The following is a 20,029-nucleotide window of genomic DNA, read 5'->3' as shown; positions in this document are numbered from 1 at the left end:
GAAGGAGGAGGCCATTTGGCCCATCATAGTAGTGCTAGCTCTTTGAAAGAGTTGCCCAATTAGCCCTATTCGCCTGCTCTTTCCCTGTCATTCTGCAAACTTTTGAAAGTTACTATTGAATCTTTTTCCACCACCCTTTCAAGCAGTGCATTCCATATCAGAACAACTCACTGTGTAAAAATAAAGTACTCCTCATCTCTCCTCTGATTCTTGGTGAGATATAGGATCACTGAGTTGAGGGGAGTTGTGGGGCAGGGAAGGGAGAAGAGAGTATGATCTTAGCTTCACCCCTTGCCCCTCACTTTCCCCCCTGCCCACCATCCACATGTGTATACTATCTAGCAAAGTTCAGCGGATAGGCATTGGGGGCAGGAAATCCTTCCAGTTTGCTGCTTTCTCTTTCTCTGGGTGCTAAGGCTAACTGTAGCAATGGCTGCTATCTGAGTATTCACCCCAGTCCAATTTTCCTCTCACTGATGCCAATGGTGCATTACGATCTCAATATTCATGGGGTTGCCAACAAGGTACCCTCTAATTTATTCTTCTGGAGTGTACAGACAATGTAAGTGTGTGGCCTCTTTAAATTTTTCTGTGCAGCTGCACACAGGGTAACTTAAAGGGTGCAACACATGCGTGATGACCTTTGGGTTTGCAACCCTACAAATTGCCAGTTTTACACCATGATTAAAATGACCACCCTCCTCTCCCCCAGTGTATAAATCTCACTTGACACACTCAGTAAGCCTGAGGGAGCCACAGAGATGCATCTTCAACAGGGCTGGATATTTTCTTGAACATTTATCCTGGTTAGAAGTACAGCACTTCTCCAGTGTAAGGTTCAGCTGAGAGCTACTGGACATAGATAATATTTTCAACAGCATTTGGTATCAAACATAAAGAGCTAAACTTGCCTTTAAGCTGTGGTTTTCTTTGGTATCGGAAGGTGACAAGAATGATGATATTAGCCAGAAAAACCAGAACAAAGATAACCCTGGCCTGGAAAATATAAAGACATATCCACCATCAAGTCAGCATCTCCATGTCACAACCTCACCTGCTCCCTAATCTATGCGTGGATCCAATCTTCCATTAGGTAGTTCTTCAGAGAATTAAATTTGAAAGCTGCCATCTTTTTTGTGAGCTTTGATGTACTATCCATCTTGAAGGAGAATGATGCTAAATGAGAGTGGCACTGAATCAATCATATACAAGAGCAGGGTGACCAACTCTTATCAGATAAAATAAGGTATGCTTTGACTTGCGGTGGGGGGGGGGGGGGGGTGGGTGGGGTCCCGTTGACAGTGAGAGTGGGGGACAAACAGTCATATTCGACTCAAAACGTTAACTCTGTTCCTCAGCAGGTCTGGCAGCATCTGTGCAAAGAGAAACAGAGTTAACATTTTGAGTCAAATATGACTCTTCGTCCAAAGAGTCGTCGTATTCAACCTAAAACGTGAACACAGTTTCTCCCTTCACAGATACTGCCAGACCTGCTGAGTATTTCCAGCATTTTCCATTTTTATTATGTCTGCACATGCTCCCTGCAGCACATTATGCCCTAAAAAGATGGTGGCCATGCATGCATTAATGAATTTTAAAAAATTATTTAAACTTCCAGTTAATAGCTGAACTGGAAGTGACATGGCAAGATTTCATGTTTTAAAACTTCTATTTTAACAAATGACTAAAAAAAATCTATTGACTAACCCTATTTTCTTGTTGTAGGCAACTTATACATTGGGACGTTCCTAAGGAATGTTCCTTTATTTTCTACTTATCACACATCACACTCTCCATAGAATTACAGTCCTTATAGTGAACAGTCCATAGTTGCTCCCTGCTTCCAATGGGTTCACGTTTTCCCGTTTCGCTAAGTAATAACTTCGAATGACTGCCTCCAGATGTTTCCCTTAGTTTTCAAAGTGTTTCCTAAATTTACGACCAGCAGTAAAGCCTGACTTGATGATATTTCCTGTCTGGCTAAGCCAGGATAAATCTCCTGGCTGAAATGGCTTCATATGGCTGAAACCCTCACCATCATAGCCATGAGCCTCATCATATTGCAAACAAACATTCATTTACAACCTGGCCCCCTCACATGAATGCCAATGACTATAAATAAGGGGCCCATGCTGCCAAATTGTCCATAATCAAACCATGCTCATAATATCACAGTATCTTTACAGTGCAGGAGGCCATTTGGCCCATTGAGTCTGCCCTGGCTCTCTGAAAGAGCATTCTACCTAGTCCCACTCCCCTGCCTTATCCTTGTAACCTTGCACATTCTCTCTTTTCAGGTAGCAATCCTATTCCCTTTTGAATACCTCAATCAAACCTGCCTCCACCAACCCTTCAGGAAGTTTGTTCCAGATTCCAACCACCCTCTGGGTGAAAAAAATTTTCCTCACATCACATTTACTTCTTTTGCCAATTATTTTGAATCTGTGCCCTCTGGTTCTTGATGTTCTCTTGAGTGGGAACAATTTCTCACTATTTACCCTGTCCGTACCCCTCAGGATCTTGAATACCTCTCCTCTGAGCCTTCTTTTTCCAAGGAAAACAGTCCAAACCTCTCCAATCTATCCTCATGGCAACAGTTCTTTATCCCTGGAATCATTCTTTTGAATCTACTCTGTACTCTCTGCAATGCCTTCACATCTTTCCTCAAGTACGGTGCCCAGAACTGGACGCAGTACTCCAGATGAGGCCTAACTAGTGTCTTATACATGTTCAATATTACCTCCTTACTCTTGTACTCAACGCCACCTTTAGTAAAGCCTAAGATACAATATGCTTTATTAACTGCTCTCTCAACATGCCCTGCCATCTTCAATGACCTATATACATAAAAGCCGAGGTCCCTCTGTTCCTGCACTTCCTTTAGAAGCTCTCCATTTATTTTATACTGTCTCACCATATTTTTCCCGCCAAAGTGAATCATCTCACACTTCTCTGCATTGAACTTTATATGTCACTCATCTGCCCAATCCACCAACATGTCTATGTCCTTTTGAAGTTCATGACTATCCCCATCACAGTTGACAACATTTCCAATCTTTGTACCATCTGCAAATTTTGAAATCATGTCCTGCACACCACAGTCTAGGTCATTAATATATATCAGGAAGAGCAAGGGTCCCAACACTGACCCCTGGGGAACTCCACTACAAACCTTCCTCCAAGCTGAAAAACCATTTATCACTACTCCCTGTTTCCTGTCACTCAGCCAATTTCTTATCCAAATGCCCACTTTCCCTTTTATTCCATGACCTAGAATTTTGCTCACAAGTCTGTTGAGTGGCCCTGTATCAAATGCCTTTTGAAAAATCCATATACACCATATGAACAGTGTTTCCCTTATCAAACTTCTCTGCTACCTCCTCAAAAAATTCCAGAAAGTTAGTTAAACATGATTTTCCCTTAATGAATCCATGCTGGCTTTCCTTAATTATCTTGCACTTGTCTAAGTGACCCGTACTATAGTTTCCAGAAGTTTCCCTACCACTGAAGTCAAACTGACAAGTTTGTAGTTGTCAGCTTTATCCTTGCACCCCTTTTTGAACAAGAGGGTAACATTTACAATTCTCCAGTCCTCTGGCACCTCGCCTGTGCCTAAGGAAGACTGAAAGATTATCACTAGTGCCTCTTCAATTTCCATACTCACTTTCCTCAGTACCCTTGGATGCATCTCATCCGGTTCTGGTACCTTATCTATTTTAAGAAAAGATAGCCTTTCCAACACCTTCCTCTCGATTGTAAGTTCTTCTAGTGTACCAGTTACCTCCTCTCTCACCTCAGCCTGGGTAGCAATTTCTTCCATTGTAAAGACAGATGCAAAGTATTCGTTCAACGCATGCGCTATTTCTCCAGCCTTCTCCAGCAAGTTCCCTTTTTTGTCCCTAATTGACCCTACTTCTTTTACCAACCTTTTATTATTTACATGCTTATAAAAGACCATGGGATTCCCTATTATGTTCGCTGCCAGCCGTTTTTCATGCTTCTCCTTGCTTTTCTTATTAGTTTCTTCACTTCCCCTCTGACCTTTCTATATATAGCCTAATTCTCCATTGTATTTTCTACCTGACATCTGTCGTACGTGCACTTCTTCCTTTTCATCTTTACCTCTATCTCTCGTCATCCAGGGTGCTTTGGATTTATTTGTCCTACCTTTCCACTTCAAGGGAATATACCTTGACATTTCCTGCAATACTATTTCTTTGAAGGTGGCCCATTGTTCAGCCACCATCTTTTCTGCCAACATTTGATTCCAACTCACTCAACTCAGGTGTATTTCTATCCCATTGAAGTTGGCTTTCCCCCAATTAATTATCCCTGCTCTGGATTGTTCCCTGTCCTCTTCCATGATTAACCTAAACTTTATGATACAATGGTCACTGTCTCCTGGAGACTCTCCCACTGATATTTGATCCACTTGGGCCAACTCATTCCCCAGAACCAGGTCCAAAATGAATGTCCTCTCGTTGGAAACATACTGCTGTGGAAAATTATCTTGAACACATTCCAGGAACTCTTGTTCCTTTGTACTATTCCTAACCCAGTCTATATTTGGATAACTGAAGTCCCCCATTATGATTACTCTATAATTCTTGCATCTCTCCATAATTTCTTTGCAAATTTGTTTCTCCACATCCCTTCCACTAGTTGGTGGTCTATATACTACACCAATCAATGTTTTTGCACTTCATTCCTTACCTCTAGCCAGAGAGATTCTGTCCTTGACCCCTCTGGAACATCCCCTCTCTCCACTGCCATCTTTAATCAATATTGCCACGCTCTCTTACCCTTGTCTTCCTTTCCCATCTCTCCTAAACACCTTGAACTCAGGAATATTTAATGCCCAGTCCAGCCCTTCATTAAGCCAGGTCTCTGTTATAACAATAATATCATAGTTCCATTGTGAACCTGTGCCTGTAGTTCACCAATCTTATTAACCACACTCCGTGCATGCACACACATGCACGTCAGTCCTGATTTAGGCTTTTTTACTTTCCCTCTTATTCTAACCCCATCTAATGACCTACTATTGCCTACTCTAATTCTATCAAACTCTCCAAGTACTCTCCAAGTACGGTCGTTGACAGGGCCCTCAACCGTGTCCGGCCCATATCCCGCGCATCCTCCCTCACGCCTTCTCCTCCTTCCCAGAAACATGATAGGGTCCCCCTTGTCCTCACTTATCACCCCACCAGCCTCCGCATTCAAAGGATCATCCTCCGCCATTTCCGCCAACTCCAGCATGATGCCACCACCAAACACATCTTCCCTTCACCCCCCTTGACGGCATTCCGTAGGGATCGTTCCCTCCGGGACACCCTGGTCCACTCCTCCATCACCCCCTACTCCTCAACCCCCACTTATGGCACCTCCCCATGCCCACGCAGAAGATGCAACACCTGCCCCTTCACTTCCTCTCTCCTCACCGTCCAAGGGCCCAAACACCTCCTTTCAAGTGAAGCAGCATTTCACTTGCATTTCCCCTAACTTAGTCTACTGCATTCGTTGCTCCCAATGCGGTCTCCTCTACATTGGAGAGACCAAACGCAAACTGGGCGACCGTTTTGCGGAACACCTGCGGTCTGTCCGCAAGAAAGACCCAAACCTCCCTGTCGCTTGCCATTTTAACACTCCACCCTGTTCTCTTGCCCACATGTCTGTCCTTGGCTTGCTGCATTGTTCCAGTGAAGCCCAACGCAAACTGGAGGAACAGCACCTCATCTTCCGACTAGGCACTTTACAGCCTTCTGGGCTGAATATTGAATTCAACAACTTTAGATCTTAAACCCCCCTCCCCCCATCCCCACCCCGTTTCTTTTCCCCCCCCCACCCGCCTTTTTTTCAATAATTTATATAGATTCTTCTTTCCCCACCTATTTCCATTATTTTTAAATCTAAAACTAAAACCTTTAGTCTTTCCACCCCACCCCCACTAGAGCTGTACTTTGAATATCCTGTCTTGCATTCTTAATTAGCACTTTTCTCAGACAAAGACCACCACCTTCAACACCTCTTTGACCCTTTTGTCTCTGACATCTTTTGATTATCTGCTCACACCACACCCTCAATGTGTCTCTTCCCCCCCACCCACCTTAAACCAATTTATATTTCTCCCTTGTTGAAACTATGCTTCAGTTCTGCTGAAGGGCCATGAGGGCTCGAAACGTTGACTGATTTCTTCTCCGCCGATGCTGCCAGACTTGCTGAGTTTTTCCAGGTAATTCTGTTTTTATTCTCCAAGTATTCTATCTATCTTGATACTACTCTCTGATATATCCTCGTTATCAGTTGATACTTCACTACTTCCCACTGCCAGTTTTCCCCCTCTGCACTCTGAATATCCCCTCAGGTTCCCATCCCCCTGCCAGTCTAGTTTAAACTCTCCACAGCAGCACTAGCAAACCTCCCTGCGCAAGGACATTTGTCTCAGTCCTGTTAAGGTGTAACCTGTCCTTCTTGTACAGGTCCCACCTGCCCTAGAACTGATCCCAATGCCTCAGAAATCTAAAGCCCTCCCTCACATTCCATTTCTCCAGCTACATGTTGAATTGCTCAATCTTCCTAATCTTATGCTCACTAGGATGTCGCACTGGGAGTAATCCTGAGATTACTGCTCTTGAGATCCAGTTTTTTAATTCCCTTTCTAACTCCCTAAAATCTGCTTTCAGGACCTCATCCGTTTTCCTACCTTTGTCATTGGTCCCAATGTGGACCATGACCTCTGGCTGTTCACCCTCCCCCAAAATAATGTCCTGCAGCCACCATCTGACATCTTTGACCCTGGCACCAGGGAGGCAACATACCATCCTGGATTCACATTTATGGCCGCTGAAATGCCTGTCTGTTCCCCCTAACTATGGAATCCCCGACTACAGTAGAACTTCCGCTTTTCCTCCTCCTCTCCTGTGCAGCTGAGCCACCCATGGTGCCATGAACTTGCCTCTTGCTACAGTCTTCTAAGGAACTATCTCACTCACCAGTATCCAAAATGGAAAAGTGGTTAGAGAGCGGGATAGCCTCAGGGGATTCCTGTATTTCCTGCCCGTTTCTCCTAGATACTCTGGTGGTCACCCATTGCCTCTCTGTCTATGTACTTCTTAGCTGTCGTGTGACCACCTCTCTAAATGCGCTATCCACATAATCCTCAGCCTCGCGGATGCGCAAGAGTGACTCTAGCCTCATCTCAAGCTCTGCAACTTGGAGCTCAAGTTTCTGCAGCTAGTGACACTTTCTGCAGATGTAGTCATTGAGGGCACTTTGTGCATGCATGACTTCCCACGTTCCACAAGATGTACGTTCCACATGGCCAAGCTACACTCATGTATCTTAAACTTTATGTAAAACGTTTACTACAGTTTTTATTTACGAATTGATTCTAATTTACTAAATTATTTAAATTATTTTCTTAATGAATTTGGAATAAATCCTCTGTATACTACAACTTCCTGTGTTTATTAAATGCCAGTACCACCCACAATTGCAACTAAAAGTTATACGTTTCTTAATTACATGAGCATGTGTTTTAGGTAATTATTTTACTTTTACTATTTAATTTTTTTTATTTTAAAGTTTTACTTCTTGTTATTTATAGATCTACCTTAACTCCTGTATTCTAAGCTGGCTTTTAACACACTGTCCCTTACACCAAGCACTTACCAGCTAATCAACTTACCAGTTTCCTGTGATGTCAGAGTTGCTTTTCCCACTCAGTTTCTTCAGAAGCTGAAATGCTCCCGGCTCCTGACTGCCTCTGCTCCGCTCCCAGGTAGGAAAGGCTGTGCTCCGATTCCCAGGCTCTATTTATGCTTCTCCCAGTTTCTATCAGGATTCAAACCCTATATACACTTATACACTGATAGTATTGTATGTTGTAGCATACAGGCAGAAAAGGCATCTTATGCATGAAGAGCCCATAGCTGTGCAACAACAGCTCTTGAAAAAATGTATAGCTCTGCTAATGGCACATAGCGCATTAATTTCTTATCTTATTCAAGCATATAAGATAACAAGGGAACTTGACAGGATAGATACTGGGAGGTTGTTTTCACTTGTGGGGAAGACTAGAACCAGGGACACAGTTTATGAATAAGAGGTATCCCTTTTAAGATGGAGATGAGGAGAGTCTTTTTTCTCTCAGAGGGTCATTAGTGTGTGGAATTCTTTTCCCCAGAAAGCAGTGGAGGCTGGGTCATTGAGTTTATTCAAGTCAACGTTAGGCAATTTTTGATAGACAAGGGGGTCAAGGGTTATAGAGGACAGACAGTGGGGTTGAGACCACAGCCATGATCTAATTGAAAGGCAATGCAGGTTCAAAGGGCTGAATGGTCTACTCCTGCTCCTAATCCTATGTTTCTACATTCCTTAGATGGCTGCAGGTTGCGTCTCTTCAACTAGACAGCATCTCCCTCCTGCATCCAGTTGTGGAAGTTTGCAAAGCCACACAGCCTCTTCTTTCTGCTGACCACACAAAAACTGCTCCCTGTGTGCGATATTATTGATTTGTAGGGAAGCCTGTAGCCTGATCTCAAAAATGGCTTCCTCGGCATTCTTCCCCATGGCGATGTGAGACACCCAAGCTGGCATGCCAACCATCCACACCATACTGACACAGTCACAACTGAGTTTGACTGGTCATGTAGCCAGAATGTCTGACACTTGCTTACCAAAGAGAATCTTCTATGGAGAGCTTGAATCTGGGGTGTGCTTTCATGGTAGGTCAATGGGTGCACCATAAGGACATTCTGGAGGCTTTGCTTAGGAGTTTTGATATTGACCCTGAGTCGTAGGAGAAACCCACCCAGATCGCGAGTGCAGCCTCCTTCAAAAACACGCTCATATCAGAGGCAGAGAGAAAACGCATGGAGAGGAAATCCCAAGCCAGCAACTTGTCCAAAACTTAACCGTCTGTGGTATCCTGTCCTATCTGCAGCAGAACCTCCCAGGCACAGATCTTTGGAGTCACCTATGTACCCACCAGAACCCTACCAAACCCACCAGATGATGAACATGGTCATTCTCAAAGGATGAATAGCACCAAAGTGGATAACTTCACACTTCCCACATTATTCTCCATCTGACACCTTCTTGCTCACTTCACAAATCTACATCTCTATGCAGTTCCTTTGCAACCTTCATAAGAACATAAGAACTAGGAGCAGAAGTAGGCAATTCAGCCCCTCGAGCCTGCCCCGCCATTCAATACGATCATGGCTGATCTCATTTCGGCCTCAACTATTCCAATTTCCCACCCTCTCTCCATAACATTTCAACCTGTTACTAATTAAAAATCATGAATGCATACATCCCCATCTAGCTTTGTATTGTCATAAAACTTGGATATGTTACAATCAGTCCCCTCATATACGCCATTAATATAGATTATAAATAGCTGAGGCCCCAGCACTGATCCTTGCAGTTCTTCACTATTAATAGCCTGCCAACCTGAAATTGACTTATTTATTCCTACTCATTGTTCTGCATTCATTAACCATTTCTCAATCTGTGCTCATATATTATCCCCATCTCCATGAGTCTTCATCGTGTGCAACAACTTCTTGTGTGGCATCTTACTGAAAGCATTCTGAAGTAAACTACGTTCAATGGTTTCCCTCATTTACCCTGCTAGTTATAGCCACAAAAAACAAGACAATTTCCCTTTCACAAATCTGTGTTAACTCTGCCTAATCATATTAGAATTTTCTAAATGCCCTATTACCATATCCCTAAAGAAAAATTCTAACAATTCCCTACTACTGTCAGGCAAACTGGTCTTTAGTTTCCTATCTTCTCTCTCACTCCTTTCTTGAATTTACATTTGCTGCCCTCAAAACCATGGGGGCCATTTGAGAATCTAGAGAATTCTGAAAGATCAAAACCAGCACATCCATCATCTCTGCAGCCACCTCCTTAGGACTTGGTCCATCAGGTCCATGAGATTTGTTGGCTTTCAGTTCCATTAATTTCTCCAGTACTTTTCCCGCACAATTTTAATTAAAATTCCTCATTTCCACTAGACCTTTGGTTCCCACAATTTCCAGAATGTTATTTGTGTCTTCTACTGTGAAGATAGATGCAAAATATTTTTTTAATATCACTGCTATTTCCTTATTCCCCACCTGGGACTTGTGTTTACTTTCACTACTCTCTTCCTTTTTACATACTTGTAGAATCTCTAACAATCGGTTTTTTAATATTTCTTCCAGGTTTACTCTCGTATTCTATTTTCTCTCTTCAAATCAATTTCTCAGTCATTCTTTGCTGAATTCTAAAACCCTCCCAATATCCAGACTTTCTATTCTCCTGAGCAATATTGTAAGCCTAGTCTTTTAATCTAACTTATCTTGTTCGCTATGGTTGGCCAACTTTTCTCCAGGTTTTTATTCCTCAAGCGGCTGTATATTCTTAGTGAATTACAAATTATTTCTTCAAATGTTTGCCATTGCCCATCAACTGTTATATCTTTTAACCTAATTTTCCAACCTACCTCGGTCAATTTACCCCTCATGTCTACATGTTTTGTTTACATTGAAGACTTACACAACAAGAGAGAAGTGTACTGAATCACTTAACAGGAGATTCAAATATTCCTGCAAACATTCTAGTGCATTTATGTTGTATCTTTTCCATGGTTCTAATATGCATCATGTAAATGCACCTGCAAAACTACAAACAACACTCCAACTGTGACTGAACTGGTGTCCTTCCTCACTGTGGTTTCAAAGTCAACAGTTGCACCTACCATAATGTAATGAGGAGCCAGGAGGATGAATGAGGCCATAACATCAAAAGGGAGTAGGTTTATCTCTTCTACTGCAAAGTCGTGACCTTTAACTGTAATTCTTCCAGCTATGTCCTGAAAACAGAAAGAGAAGTGGTTTGGTGTGTGCACGGAATATTGTGTGTGAGCGATTCACCAAGCCATGGCTCAATGCCGTTTCAATTAAAGGAATGTAAAGGATCCCAGCACTGGATTTAGCAAAGAGACCAAAGTCCTGCTCAAGCTTGACTGGGAAGAAGTGGGGAGCAAAGCTATATGCCTCTTGCTGGTCGGGTACAATGTCTTGGGTCTGGTCTCAAGCCAGGTGACCACTCAACACGCTAGTACAGGCCAATCATTAACCATTGGCGTTGCTGTCCTGCATGTTACCCTCTTCCAAATACAGAGATAGATCTTACCAGATCAACAAGGGTCTGGTGACTCTGCATCAATCGAGTATGTGCAGATTGTTCAATGTGGAAAATGGGACTCAATTACAGATTGGATTTTAACAGAAGGGTTTCAACAATGCAAAAGAGTCACATTTGTTGGTTAGATATTGGTCAATGCCAAGTTAGTATTAGACAAAGACCTGGAGATTCTGGCTCATAACAGTAGCATCACCCCTTCAAAAACACTCAGTAACAAAATCACAGCTGTTCAGTGAATGTTATGCTTTTGACATTTTCTCACCCTATCCTTTACTGAAAGTGCTCACTCCTGTTAGGGTACTGTCCATGGACGGCAGGCACTTTCTGTTAGCTCCCATATGAAGAATGGCAGTAAGACATTTTTGTGGACGGACAATTCAAGCACAATTCTCTGTGGCTGATCTATCAATATATAGCATAACTGTGTATATTGGAGTTATTTCAGCACAGCATTCTAACCACCGGGTTCAATGCTTTCTAATTTCTCTCGTGACACAAGATCAGAGCTACTTTATTTCTCAAAAGATCTGCAGTAATTTGCAATTAATTAACAGTAAATTCAATGGCCAGTGCGTGCTGTGGAATCATATCAATGCCCCAGCCACATGTAAAGGAATTTTCTGTCTCCATGGCTTTGCGATTGTTAGAAGACTTACATTTCTATAGCATCCTTCATAACTTAAGTACATTCCAAAGTGCTAAGGGCTGTTGTAATGTAGGAACCATGGCAGCTAATTTGTACACAGCAAGATGCCACAAACAGCAATGTGATTATGACTAGTTAACGTGTTTCTAGAGTCACTCCACTAGTTACAGCTTGCCAACCCAAAAAAGACCCATTTATCCATACTCTCTGGCAGTCTGTTAGCTAACCAATCCTTATCCATGCTAATATGTTACCCCCCCCGACACCATGAACTCTTATTTTGTGTAGTAACCTTTGATGTGACACCTTATGAAATATTTTTTGGAATCAAAGTACACCACATCTACAGATTCCCCTTTATCCACCTTGCTTGTTATTTCCTCAAAGAACTCTAATAAATAGTAAACTCTGACCTCCTGTTATTCAGCATTGACACAAGGCATCCTTTCCTTTGTAGCTATTGGCACAGTGGTCTGTCATTAGGGTAAACTATATAGTTGAGTAGCCTTTTAGCAATGAAGAATAATGTCAGTTTCACAATGACCTTGGTGTCAGCCCTGCTGAGCGGTAGCACTCCCGCCTTTGAATCATAAGGTTATGGTTTCAAGTCTCACTCTAGGACTTCAGCACATAATCCAGGCTGACACTCCCGGTGCAGTACTGAGGGAGTGCTGCATGGTCATCTTTTGATAAGGTGTTAAACTAAGACTACATCTACCCGCTCAGCTGTATGTAAAAGATCCCATGGCACCAACGTCCCAAAGATATTTTACCAGTACATTAAGAGCAAGAAAGTAACAAAGGAAAGGGTAGGGCCTATCAGAGATGTACATGGTAACTTGTGCGTTGATGCTGAAGATGTGGGCAGGATTCTCAAATGAGTACTTTGTCTCTGTCTTCACTAAGGAGGGGGGATGATGCTGACATTCTAGTTAAAGAGGAAGAGTGTGAAATATTAAGATATAATAAGCATAACGAGAGAGCAAAACTGGAGGGACCGACATCCTTGAAGGTGGATAAATCAGCAGGGGCAGATGGATTGTATCCTGGGCTGTTAAAGGAAGCCAGGGAGGAAATATCGGATACTCTGACAATCATTTTCCAATCCTCAGGCAACGTACCAAAGGGTTGGAGGTCTGTGAATGTTGTACCATTATTTAAAATAGGTGCGAGGGATAAGCCAGAAAATTACAGGCCAGACAGTCTGACTTTGGTGGTGGGCAAATTATTGGAAACAATTCTGAGACACAGGCTGAACTGTTACTTAGAAATGCACGGATTGATTAAGGATAGTCAGCATGGTTTTGTTAGGGGAAGATCGTGTCTTACTAACTCAAGCGATTTTTTTGAGGAAGTAACAAGGAGGATTGATGAGGGTAGTGCAGTGGATGTTGTCTACATGGATTTTAGTAAGGCATTTGACAAGGTCCCACATGGCAGACTGTCAGAATGGTGAGATCCCATGGAATACAGGGGAAGGTGGTGAGTTGGATCCAAAATTGGCTCAGCGACAGGAAACAAAGGGTAATGGTCAACACAAAAACAGAATTACCTGGAAAAACTCAGCAGGTCTGGCAGCATCGGCGGAGAAGAAATCAGTTAACGCTTCGAGCCTTCATGGCCCTTCGAAGGTTCGAAACGTTAACTGATTTCTTCTCCGCCGATGCTGCCAGACCTGCTGAGTTTTTCCAGGTAATTCTGTTTTTGTTTTGGATTTCCAGCATCCGCAGTAGCTTTTAGCTTTTTGTTTTTATCAAAGGGTAATGGTCAATGGATGTTTTTGTGAATGGAAAGCAACTGCTTCCAGTGGCATTCCACAGAGTTCAGTGTTGCGGCCTTTGATGTTTGTCGTATATATTAATGATTTGGATTTACATGTGGGAGGCATGATTGGGAAATTTGCAGATGACACAAAAATTGGCTGTGTAGTTGATAATGAAGAAGACAGCTGCTGCCTCCAGAATGATATCAATGGTTTGGTTGAGTGGGCAGAAAAGTGGTAAATGGAATTCAATCCAGAAATGTGTGAGGTAATGCATTTGGGGAGGGCAAACAAAGCATGGGAATATTCAAAAAATGGGAGGATACAGAGATGGGTAGAGGAAGTGATAGATTTTGGAGTACATGCCCACAGGTCTCTAAAGGTGACAGGGCAGGTGGATAAGATGGTAAAAAAGCACATGGAATGCTTTCCTTTATTGGACGAGATATTGAATGTAAAAGCAGGAATGTAATGATGGAATTGTATAAAATGCTGGTTAGGCCACAGCTGGAATTGTGTGTACAGTTCTAGTCACCACATCACACGAAGGACATAATTGCTCTGGAGAGGGTACAGAGGAGATTTACAAGAATGTTGCCAGAGCTTGAAAATTGCAGCTATGAAGAAAGATTGGATAAGCTAGGGTTATTTTCCTCAGAACATAGCAGGCTGAGCGGTGAGCTAATTGAGGCTTACAAAATTATGAAGGGCCTAGATAAGGTAGACAGGAAAGACCTTATCCCTAGTTGAGGGGTCAATTACTAGGGGCATAGATTTAAGGCAATTGGTAGAAGGATTAGAGGGGACATGAGGAAAAGCTTTCTCACCCAAAAGATGGTGGGTGGCTGGAATTCACTGTCTAAATTGGTGGTTGAGGCTGAGACACACAACTCATTTAAAAGGTACCTGGGATCTGCACCTGAAATGCTGTAAACTGGAAAGCTATAGACCAGGTGCTGGAAGTGGGTTAAAATGAGCGGCTAGTTTCTTTTTCTCTTTTCTTTGGCTAGCACAGACTTGATGGACTGAATGGCCTCTTCCTGCACCGCAACTTTTCTATGATTCTATTTTAAAGAAAAGCAAGGGAGTTATCCCCAAGATCCCAGTCAATATTATTTTGCTCAATCATCATCACAAAAATAAATGATCTGGTAATTATCATATTGCCATTTGTGGGACCTTGCTGTACACAAATTGGATGCTGCGTTTCCTTCATTACAATAGTGACTACACTTCAAAAGTACTTAGTAGGCTGTAAAGTGTTTGATTATTAAGATAGAGTTAAATGGCTGAGACTCTACATTTTCAGAAAGCTTAGACTTAGCGGTAATCTGATTGAAACAACAACATCATCTTGCATTTATGTAGTGTTTTAACATAGTAAAACGGCCCAAGGCACTTCCTAGGAACATTATCAAACAAAATATGAAACCAAAACACAAGGAGATACTAGGACAGAGGTGACAAAAATGTGATCAAAGAGGTAGATTTTAGGGAATGACTTTCAGGAGGATTGAGAGGTAAAGAGGGATTTTCAGAGCTTAAGGCCTTGGCAGCCGAAGGCATGACCACCAATTGTGGAACGATTAAAATTGAGGTTGTGCAAGAGGCCTGAATTGGAGGAGCACACTGATTTCAGAGGGTTATAGGGTTGAGGGAGGCTACAGACTTAGGGATGATGAGTCCGTGGAGGGATTTGAAAACAAGGATGAAAATTTTAAACTCAAAGCATTGCTGGACTGGAAGCCAGAGCAGATGAGTGAGCACAGGGGTGAAAGAGACTTGCTGTGAGTTAGGATACAAGATCTCCTCGCTTAACGTCATCCCCCACAGCATTGTTTCGCATTAACATCGATCTCCAATTAATACCTTGCACTCGTGTTGCATTGTTACTGATTCACATTAATGTCACTGTATGCCTGGATGCTCCCAGGTCAAGGCTGTGAGAGCTGGGTCTTGGGAGAGGTGGGGAGCAATCAATTACTGGAAAGGTGGAGTGTGTGCTGCACCATTTTGTGAACTGCACAAAACAACAGTTCCCTCCTGTCACCATCTTGATTGTCTGGAATGTTTGTGGTATTATTTGTTAATATTACCCATTCATAATTAGCCAAAAAAGATAGCCAGTGATTATCAAGTGCTTTCTGCTGAGAAAGCGCAGAAAGCAATATAGAGATTTGTCAAATCTTTTCTCTCCTCGAATCTCTTAGGGTGACTGAACAGATATTGGCAGTGACTTCCTCCATGATCAAATATCCTGCTGCAAATAAAAATGACAATTTTTGCAGGGCAACAATACAGAGTGGCTGGTGCCTCTGGAACTCTATCTGCATACATCAAAAAGGGGAGGAGGGAAGAGGGGAAATTACGTGGGAGGAAGAAAGAGAATGTAAATAAATCTTTTAAGGATCTTGTGAATTGATAATTGTTTTAGCCAAACTATCCAACAACAAACTTATTCATACAGGGACTTGATGCAAACAGTCTCACAACACGCATACCAGTGAGAAAGGTATGCATCATGTTACCTGTGCTCTGACTTCAATGTAGTGTATTCCTTTGCTGTAATCCTCGGCCCTCCAGACTATCGAGAAGAATGGGCCTTCGATGTGGACCGCATTGCCTAAAGCGATACCATCAATACTGATTAAGACCGAGGTGATTTGTGATGGGGAGAAGGCTAGAACCCTAATGAAGAAATATGAACCATGTTACCAGTGGTAACTGAAGTACAAAACCTGATTAAATTCCTCAGTTGATAATTCTGTATTTATATATTCACTCAATCTATCTATATCCCTTTGCAGACTCTTTGTGTCCTCACAACTTGCTTTCCTAGCTATCTTTGTATCATCAGCAAATTTAGCTACAATACAGTCTGTCATTAATTTGGATTATAAAGAGTTGAGGTACCAGCATGAATCCCTGCGGTACTCCACTTGTTACAGTTTGCCAAGCTGAAAATGACTCATTTATCCAGACTGGAGAAAAGAGTGTATCACTCAACTAATATTAGTAAAAACAGATTATTTGGCCATTATTGCAGTCCTGTTTGTGGGAATTTGCTGTGCACAAATTGGCTGTTGTATTTCCTACATTACAACAGTGACCCAACTTCAAAAGTATGTAAAACAAAAATACCTGGAAAAACTCAGCAGGTCTGACAGCATCTGCGGAGAGGAACACAGTTAACGTTTCGAGTCCGTATGACTCTTCAACAGTTCTGTTGAAGAGTCATACGGACTCGAAACGTTAACTGTGTTCCTCTCCGCAGATGCTGTCAGACCTGCTGAGTTTTTCCAGGTATTTTTGTTTTTGTTTTGGATTTCCAGCATCCACAGTTTTTTTGCTTTTATCTTAGTGTTCAAAAGTATGTAGTTGACTGTAAAGTGCTTTGGGACATCCTGGGGTTATGAAAGACACTGCATAAATACAACTTCTTTCTTAGCACAGTACCGGTTCATTTCTGAGGGAGCACTGCACTATGAGAGGTGATCCTGAATCCAAGGTCCCAGCTGGCTATTTTAAGTGAAATGTTAAGGTCCCTGCCACCATATTGAGAAGAATAGCGAGTTCTCCTGGTATCTGGGGCATCACTTTCCTTCAAATCAACATCACTTAAAACAAATTAACTGGCATCTAATTGGAACTTACTGTGCAAAACTACTTAATTGGCTGTTGTGAGGTCTATATAAATACAAGCACTTTTTAAAAAAATTATAAAACAGCATGTGCTCTACCTCCAATGAAAATTGAAAGTGGAACATTTATAACTGCTCAATTAAGGATCTGCCATGGAAATGAGCATATGCTGCATTGTTCCATGGGTGATCACATTATCATTGAATACTCTGTATCCTACAAAGAAAATGCTATCAAACTACTGTCTGAATACTGCATTTGAGTGTCAGCCAAGATTAGGTGTTCAAGATATGGCCTTGGGTTTGAGCTGTAACCTTTTGCCCCTCCAAGTGTGTTTGCTCCTAACTGGGTCCTTGCAATCCAGTTTCATGTACACCAAGCAGCCAAAACACACCGCTTTAGATTAGACAGAAGTGAGTGGTTTCAGCTCAACAAAGTGATGAGACTAAGAACTGCCACCATTCGAATGAGAGAGATGATAGAATAAGCTGATGAAAGTACTCACGCAGATACAGGAATGCAATGATTATGGACGAGTAATCCAAAGGTTTTGAGATTTAAACCCACCATAGCAAGTTTGTATAACTGATTTTAATAAATATGGCTCAACAGGTTAACCCATATTCTTCAAGGCAGGGAACTTGCCCACCCAGCTACATGTGATTCAGCATGGGATGGAAAGGACAAGATCTTGTCTCAGGAATACAGGGGTTGACCCATCACATTGTAATTTTCCACAGGATATGTTTGTTGAATGCAAGCAAGGAATCGAAGGCATGGTAAATCAAACAATGACCCTATGTCATTCATCTTTCATGCTATTAAAACGGCTGTGAGCAGGACACAGGCTGCAGAGATATTGGCAGGCTAAGTGAGTGGGTGAACAAGGTGGTAGATGGAGTATAATGTGGGGAAGTGAGAGTTTATTCAGTTTGGTATCAAGAATAGAAAAGCAGAATAGTTGTTGAAAGATCTGAAACTTGTAAATGTTGCTGTTTAGAGCAACTTGGGTGTACTTGTACAAGGGACACACAGAGTTAGCATGCAGGTACAACAAGCAATAAGAAAGGCAAGTAACAAGATGACCTTTATTGCAAGGGGATTGGAGTACAAGAATAAGGAAGTCTTGCTACAGTTGCATAGAACTTTGGTAAGACCACACCTGAAATACTGTGCCAGTTTTGGTCTCCATATCTAAGGAAGGATATATTTGCCTTGGAGGCAATACAGCAAAGGTTCACTAGATTGGTCCCTGGGCTGAGAGGGTTGTCCAATGGTGAAAGGCTGAGTAAATTGGGTCTATATTCCGTGGAGTTTAGGAGAATAAGAGTGGTCTCACTGAAACGCACAAGATTCTGAAGAGGCTTGACTGGGTACACACAGAGGTTGTTCCCCCTGGCTGAGGAATCTAGAACATGGGAGCACAGTCTCAGTATAACAGCCGATTGTTTAGGACTGATATGAGGAGGAATCTCTTCACTCAAATGGCTGTAGATCTTTGGAATTCTCTACCCAAGGGGGTTGTAGATGCTCCATCGTTGAATATATTTAAGGCCGAGATAGACAGATTTTTGGTCTTTCAGGTAATCAAGGAGTGGATGGGAAAGTGGAGTTGAGACAGAAGATCAGCCATGATTGTATTCAATGTCAGAGCAGGCTCAAGGGGCTGTATGGTTTGCTCCTGTTTCTCATGTTCTTAAATATTTGACTATAGACTCATTCAGATAAAAAGGCAGCTAAAAGGAATGTATCTGAAAATAACAGAAAACACACTGGATCATACCGGATATGTGTAGAATGCTTGATTTTCCCCAGGGGCTCATGTCTTGGGCTACTGTATAGGGCAGACTTTGGATTTGTGATGAGAACTACTGGCCACTTGTCAAACTTCAGGTCCGCAAAGCTAAACAGATCATGGTCAAATGCCATTAAACGGTACCTGCCAAGAGAAAAGCAACAAAGGCACACAACTTTTGTGAACAGGACAACACCATTTAGCTTAAATGAGTCCATATAAAAACTGGCTTCAGATGCGACCAGAAGATGGCTTTATTCTCTCCTCAAAAGCAGTGACTAAGCTCTCCTGATGACCAGGTTTAGAGACAAGGCAGGTTCATGTTTGATTAATGATCTATAGCGAATTAGCTGGTCAGAATCAACTTCCATGCCTGGGTCATGGATTGGAAAGAGGATTGATCTGATTCAATTCATGTGATCAAGTGCCTTTGTATCCTCCTCACTTTTCTGCTGCCTTCAGTGTTGCAACCACTGAATCCTCCATGGACACCTTTCCTCCACAGTCCATTTCTGTAACTACTCGCTTCTGATATCACTTCTGCCTTCATTACAATCCTTCAAATAGATTCTCCTCCTGTACCCATACTCTTACCTTTGGTGGACATCAGAGTCTCATCTTTTCTACCCACCACCAATACCTTTCATTATTTACAAACTACCCCTGGCAATGATAGCCTGCCGCTTTACCAATCTGCCCTAATATCGCCGTATGTGCTTCGGTCTATAATTTTGCTTCATAACGTTCCTGTGAAGCGCCTTGTAACATTTTATTACATTAAAGGCTCACAAATGTAAGTTGTACTTGTGTGGGGTTGGCTTTGAAGTGTATGCTGATGATAGTCCACTGTACCTTAGCCTTCAATCCTACACATGTTGCAACATCTTCATCTGCTTATCCAACACTAAGACCTAGACAAGCCAAAGTTTGTTCTGGCTTTTAACCTGAAGCTGCCCTCCTTGGATTGACTCCTTCCCCCTCC

At 42.3% G+C, this 20,029-nt stretch overlaps 1 protein-coding gene across 5 annotated transcripts in view; it reads right to left on the bottom strand.

The window, feature by feature from the left end:
- Window positions 1-20,029, bottom strand: part of tmem62 (transmembrane protein 62) — a 71,869-nt gene that overhangs the window by 9,597 nt on the left and 42,243 nt on the right. For 3 of the 5 annotated variants that reach the window (XM_078562939.1, XM_078562941.1, XM_078562943.1), the window contains 4 exons: window positions 19,036-19,191; window positions 16,139-16,298; window positions 10,754-10,867; window positions 908-996 (listed from right to left, as the gene is read on the bottom strand). In XM_078562939.1, the coding sequence (XP_078419065.1) occupies window positions 908-996; window positions 10,754-10,867; window positions 16,139-16,298; window positions 19,036-19,191 (519 nt within the window). The remainder of the gene's footprint in view (window positions 1-907; window positions 997-10,753; window positions 10,868-16,138; window positions 16,299-19,035; window positions 19,192-20,029) is intronic. The other 2 variants (XM_078562940.1, XM_078562942.1) reach the window with 1 other exon arrangement.

The sequence above is a fragment of the Cetorhinus maximus genome, chromosome 18 (genome assembly GCF_964194155.1).
Source record: "Cetorhinus maximus chromosome 18, sCetMax3.hap1.1, whole genome shotgun sequence".
Taxonomy (NCBI): Eukaryota; Metazoa; Chordata; class Chondrichthyes; order Lamniformes; family Cetorhinidae; genus Cetorhinus; species Cetorhinus maximus.
This window is presented reverse-complemented; position numbering and strand designations above follow the sequence as displayed.